The sequence below is a fragment of the Olea europaea genome, unplaced genomic scaffold (assembly GCF_002742605.1).
Source record: "Olea europaea var. sylvestris unplaced genomic scaffold, O_europaea_v1 scaffold2927, whole genome shotgun sequence".
Taxonomy (NCBI): Eukaryota; Viridiplantae; Streptophyta; class Magnoliopsida; order Lamiales; family Oleaceae; genus Olea; species Olea europaea.
This window is the reverse complement of record NW_019247857.1, coordinates 16,262-23,170: the sequence shown is the minus strand read 5'-3', so window position 1 is coordinate 23,170 and position 6,909 is coordinate 16,262. Positions and strand designations below refer to the sequence as shown.

Here is a 6,909-nt window from a genome sequence, read left to right as displayed (position 1 = left end):
ATTAAGTGAAAATAGAATTCCTATGATTTTGGTGATTTTTTCTTTTCCAACTTACTTGGAATTGATTTGCCTTTTTCACGTACAATCAAATGGACCCTAAAATCTGCTTAAAGCCAAATGAGTGGTCAACGTTCTTCATTCACACTAAAGAAAAATTTGGAGTCATGATTAATAAATTGTAACTTAGCTCACATTTGATTCAACAAAAAATTAATACAAATTTCACAATTAAATTTTAACTGTATATTTCATGAGATTCATATCTTTTTAACTTCATATTCTATCAATTTTTATCAAACTTTACTAAAAATTAATTTTTATTTAAACCTAACAGGGCCTTTCTAGCACTGCAAGTAGGGTGGATACCATTGAGACCAGGTGAGAGCACACTGGTGCATTGGTCCTTGGCCCGCTCCTATATCTGGCAGTATTGCCTCCCAGCCCAATTTTCTATTATGCCCAATTCTACCTAAATTTCGAGAAATCCATGTTCCTGAGATTTGGGAGCTATCATTCAACCAACTCTGTCCGTAGCAAAAGTCGCAAAGGGATTTTTGAACAACCCTACACAATCATTTTCTTAAAACCCTTGAACGTGGTCATTTTATAGGCAATTTCGATAGCAGTCGAGGATGGATTTTTGAAGGGATGCCAACTCGGCCCTTCGACATAGTGCATCGACAAATTGGTGCTCTCATACTTGTCCACCGATACTAAAAAGGAGCATTGATTTAGTCTATTTAATACCTCATTTTCTTCTACTTGCGGGACGAAATTCAAAAGCTTATTGGTGGCTCAAAATTAAGTTTCTGCCTTAAACCCAGTCCCACTACCCTAGGCCCAATTAAATGACCCAAAATGCCCCCCAGGGCACTTCTCCACTGGCAAAGGACGGACGCTGTCAAACCTGGCAGAGCAGAGGTCGTGAGTTCGAAACATGGGGCTCTTGGAAGGCAAGAATTTATTCTTGGAAGGCAAGGGAACATTTGGAAGGCAAGGATTTATTCTTGGAAGGCAAGTGGGAACTTGAAAGGCAAGGATTATTCTTGGAAGGCAAGGTGCAACTTGGATTGGCTTGCTTGGCACTTTGTCAGACCAGGTGGGGAGCGCTCGGACCCTGGCCAGTTGGAGGCACATCCTGCGATTAACCGGACTGTGTGAAGAGGGGCTGGATCACAGACCCAAGGATTAGTCTAGAATAGGACACAATTAAGTTTCTGCCTTAAAACCCAGTCCCACTACCCTAGGCCCAATTAAATGACCCAAACACCAAACCTTAAGAGAAAATTAACTATAACATATTTTTTGAGATTTAATTTCAAGCATCGACATTTTATTTATTTATTTAATTAGGCAATCATACGAAAGTAACTAACATGTCACATAAAAATTAGGTCACAATAGACACCATGGCCATTTTAATCCACATTCTTTCAAAAAAATACATTCTTAAACAGAGATTTAATATCATTTCAACTACACATTTTTCAATAAAATAATATTACACATAAATAAATAAAAAATTTATTTTGAATCACACATTTTCCATCAATACACTATTCAAAAATACATTCTTATCGAAATATTGTGGCTCAAACAAGGGTCATATTAAGTCAAAATCACACAATTTTTATGCCACAATCATTTACCAGGATATGTCACCTAGTAATATACCACCTGATTAATTTTTATTTTTTTTCTCACTTTTTTAATCTGAAATTGCATTGTTAAACTATTGTAATTATGAAAATTTCGCAACCTTTAATTGAAAGTTGAACCCAAGTTTCTTCGCGTCTTCCCTCTCTATCTGGACTTCACTAAAACTCCAAATCATCATTTTTCAATCATTCGATGTGTATTTTATAATGTCTAATTTTACATATATCAATTAAAAAATGTCTACTTTTAATAATATTTACAAATATAGCCAAATTTAATACTAAATTCTCTATTTTACCCTTAATGAAAGAATAAATAGTTTCATTTTGCACATGTCAAATCACAATTAATGCTAGACACAAAAATGTCGAGAACAATATTTAAAATGTAAAGAAATGTCATGTTCCGAATGAAATGTCATTCTAGACATTTAATATGTCGAGAACAAAGTTTGAAATATCGAGAACATTTAATATTGTGATTTGACATGTGTACTTTTGAAATATAAACCGATTCAAAATATCTAAAACGACATTTGAAATGTTGAGAACATTATTCTAATGTAGCTTCTCGTGGAAGTTATTTAGGGGTACTCTCATCCAAATAATTGCAAAAATGGAAATTGAAAAAATTTGGACATTTTTACAAATGACTATATCAAAATGGGCATTTTTTGTAATTTCCTCTTGTAAATCAATATTCCTCATCTTCTCATCCTACTTCGACTTGTCATACCTCCATTGAAATAATTTTCTAGTCCTCCCCTAACTGCACAATCCCATAACACTCATATCTTGGCATACCTAACCTCACTTTTTTTTCTTTTGATGACGGGGGGAACTCGCAGCCGCTATCTTTCGGGTGTGCGCTGGGTAAACCCTCAAACTGACGCAATAGTTTGCAAACCACGTCAATCAAGTAAATCGCACTAGGTAAGTCCGGTGCGACAAACTCGACTGAAAAAGTGTTAATAGGGAGAATCGAATTCGTGACCAAACGCCTCTGTACTCACCTATTCCACAAATTCGACCACCCCATGGGGGGCTACCTAACCTTACTTTTAATTCCCTTTGATAGGGATTTTTTAAAACTCATTTTATATATATATTTATTTAAATTAAACTTTATCTCAATAAAATAATTTTACATATGAATTTATAATTTTTTATTTTATTTTTTAACTGAATTCTCCAAGATATCATTTTCTTTGCAAAATTTATTCTAAAAAAAATTACACGGGGCAAGTTCTTAATTATAAATAAATAAAAATAAGCAAAGATGAAGATTGACCAAAGCTCATTCATATGTCCATGAGTCTATCCCCACGTGTTAGTGATTAGAATTATTCTGCAAGTATTGAAAAAAGTAAGACAGAATTTGTACAATTGGTTGATTTTTGTCTATGTTTTTTGTCACATTTCAATAATAATCTATCAAGTGTTTATCTGCATAATTTCTATGAAATATTTTTTGTATTTTTAGTGTTGTTGAAGTGAAAAAGCCCATGTACGATAATCATTAAAACAAAATTATACTTTAAATTCATTTTCAACTATTCATATATCCACAATAAAATATTGATTGTCAAACGAGGCTAAACAGCCTTGAATGTAATCATTCGCCCTTTACTCCAACCGTCACGCCCACCCCACTTTTCGGCACACAGTCGCAGATCCATTCCCCCAACACATATCCAAAATGTAACCCATGTAAGATCTTAGCCTTCTTGTACAATTTTGGCCACCGCAAACTGTAATTTCATCCCCATGAGTGAAAAATTAAACTTGATTCCACCATGAATAATGGGAACGTGATTTCTTCGGCAGCATCCCAGCAACAGAAGAAGGCCCTTCACTCAATTTTAGCCTCGAAGCTCACCCACCTCCATATCCCAGCCTCTTCTTCCTCAACTGATCCTACATCAGATTTAAATTCTCCGAACTCTTCGTACCTTCCAACTCATTGCCTTCCTCCTCTTCAACTTCACTTTTTAGGGGACCCACAAGTCATACACAATAGGTCCCACTCCTTCGTGGAACCGTTTAGGTTCAATTTTTCGATTCTGTACTATAATTAGATTTTTTAATATTTACAAAAATAAATTGATTCAACTAATAATATGTTCAATCTTAACCTTTAAAAAATAATGTAGTTCAATTTTATGTGTATTTTGCGTTTTGCCGAGTTCTTCATATATTTGATTATTAAAATCATAGAAAGAAGAAGATAACGAACTACAATAAATAAGAGAGGTGCTGTCAAATTTCAATTCAATTTCTCTATAACTACAGAAATGACACTATGGTAGAATAATAGATTTGGGTAAAATTTAGGTCAATTTAATTAAGTTGACCTTGGACTAAAAATTAGAAATAGGAAAATCATATTTTTGGGTTTAAGCTAAATTAATTAGTTTGCAAATTTATTTAGAAAAATTAAAATAATTTAGCTGATTTAAAATAAATTAATTAAAAAATTAGAGAGATGCAATTTTTATTCGGTACTTCTACTTTTGATCTAGAATCAACAACCGAACCAAAAATGTTGGTTTTTGATTCAGATACTCGTTTGAGTATTTAACTTAAGAAGAACAGCTCATTCGATTTGGGTCGTGTGGGGTTGGGTCCGATTCGATCGATTCGGACCCCAACTTTATTTTTAAATTTGGAACTTTAAAATTTGCTTAGAGCCAAATGAGTGGTCAACGTTCTGCATTCACACTAAAGTAATTCAAAATTAACAATTCAATTTTAACTATATATTTCACGATATTCATAACTTTTTAACTTCACATTCTATCAATTTTAATCAAAATTTACTAAAAAATTATTTTATATTTAAATCGAACAAGGCCTTTCTAGCATTGCAAGAAGGGTGGACACCATTAAGACCAAGCCCATGTTTGGTACCTATACTCTTTCATTTTTTTCCTCTCTCTTGTTTTCAATCATACAATCTTCCATAAAATACTTTTTCAACCACGCAATCTTCAAAAAAATATTATTCCAAACATTAAAATTTGAAAAAAAAAAATGGAGGCCAAACATGGGCCAAGTGAGAGCACACGGCTGCATTGGTCCTTGGCCTCGCTCCTATATCGGCCAATCTTGCCTCCCTGCTCAATTTCCTATGGCCAATTCTACCTAAATTCCGAGAAATCCATCTTCCTTAGATTTGGGAGGTTGGATCATTCAATCAACTATGCCCATAGCAAAAGTTGCAAAGCGATTTTGAAACAACCCTGCACAATCATTTTCTTGAATCTGGTCATTTTATAGGAAATTTCGATAGCAGTCGAGGATGGATTTTGGAAGGAATGCCAACTCGGCCCTTCGAAATAGTGCGTCGGCAAATTGGTCCTCTTAAACTTGTCCACCAATACTGAAAATAGCATTGATTTAGTCTATTTAACATCTCATCTTCTTCTGGTTGCGGACGAAATTCGAAAGCTTATTGCTGGCCAACAATTAAGTTTCTGCATTAAACTCTAGGCCCAATTAAATGACCCAAAAGCCAAACCTTAAGAGAAAATTAACTAAAACTTATTTTTTAATATTTAATTTCATTAATCAAGCATCAACACTTTATTTTATTTTATTTTTAATTAGACGATCATATGAAAGTAACTAACATTTCACATATAAATTAGATCACAATAGACACATATAAATTAGATCTCAATACCCAGATCACACAATTTTTATGTCACAATCATTTTCCAAGAGAGGTCACATGGTAATATACCACGTGATTCTCACGTTTTTAATCTGAAATTGTATAGTTAAACTCTTGTAATTATTAAAATTTCTGAAACTTAATTGAAAGTTGAACCCAAGTTTCTCTGCGTCTTCCCTCTCTATTATATATATTCATTTAAACTAAACGTTATTTCTAATTTTATATATGAATTTATACTTTTTTTTTTATTTTTTAATCACATTCTCCAAGAAATCATTTTTTTTTTCAAAATTTATTCTAAAAAAATTACATGGAGCAAGTTCTTAATTAAAAATAAATAAAAATAAGCAAAGATGAAGATTGACCAAAGCTCAATCATATGTCCATGAGTCCATCCCCACGAGAAAGTGACTAGAATTATTCTGCAAGGACTGGAAAAAGTAGACAAAATTTGTAAAATTGGCTGCTTTATGTTTGTATTTTTGTATCTTTCAATAATAATCTATCAAGTGTCTATCGGTGAAAAATTTTCTGTATTTATAGCATTGTTGAAGCGACTAAGCCCATGTATGATAATCATTAAATCAAAATTCTTCTTTTTTTAAACTCATTTTCAACTACACATATATCTACAATAAAATATTTTCTCATGGACATTGCTACATGTAAATCAAGTTTTAAATAATACCATATATCACTATATCATTTGTCAATTTAAAATACAATCAATTTTTTTATCGGACTTCACTATTTATATATTCGGGATTGATACCCTCTTGTAAGGGGAGTGTAATTTGGGATGTCAACCTCAGATGTACTCAGAATGTCAATTCCGAATGTATAGATAGCTTTATTGATCCAAATTTTACTGATTGTCAAACGAGGCTAAACAGCCTTGATTGTAATCATTCGCCTTTTACTCCAACCGTCATACCCACCCCCCTTTTCGGCACACAGTCGCAGATCCATTCCCCCAACAGATATCCAAAATGTAACGCATGTAAGATCTCAGCCGTCTTGTACAATTTTGGCCACCGCAAACTGTAATTTCATCCCTCAGAGTGAAAAATTAAACTTGAGTCCGCCATGAATAACGGGAACATGATTTCTTCGGCAGCATCCCAGCAACAGAAGAAGGCCCTTCACTCAATCTTAGCCTCGAAGCTCACCCACCTCCATATCCCAGCCTCTTCTTCCTCAACTGATCCTGCATCGGATTTTGATTTCTCCGAACTCTTCGTACCTTCCACCTCATCGCCTTCCTCCTCTTCAACTTCACTTTTTCTAGGGGACCCACAAGTCATACACAATAGGTCCCACTCCTTCGTGGGCCCCTCGCCTCGTTTCACCCTCTCCAAGTCTATCCTCCCTTTTTCTAACCAAGAACAAGAAGAATTCTGCTATTCTTCGTCTGATGACAATAATGGGAATGCCTGTGTGAAAAAAACTGATAATGATGGTACCAATGATATGTACAGTGATGTTGGGCTGGAGAAGGAATGTGGTGAAAAGGAGGTGACCCATAAATTGGGCCCGGCGGATTTCGAGATTATGAGGGTGATTGGGAAGGGT

At 34.2% G+C, this 6,909-nt stretch overlaps 1 protein-coding gene across 1 annotated transcript in view; it reads left to right on the top strand.

Annotated features, from left to right (window-relative positions):
* Nucleotides 1-6,224: 6,224 nt before the first annotated feature.
* LOC111384480 (serine/threonine-protein kinase AtPK2/AtPK19-like) overlaps nucleotides 6,225-6,909 on the top strand; it is a 4,752-nt gene continuing 4,067 nt past the window's right edge. Inside the window, exon 1 of the mRNA XM_023008756.1 lies at nucleotides 6,225-6,857. Within this exon, the coding sequence (XP_022864524.1) occupies nucleotides 6,424-6,857 (434 nt within the window). The 5' untranslated portion in view covers nucleotides 6,225-6,423. The remainder of the gene's footprint in view (nucleotides 6,858-6,909) is intronic.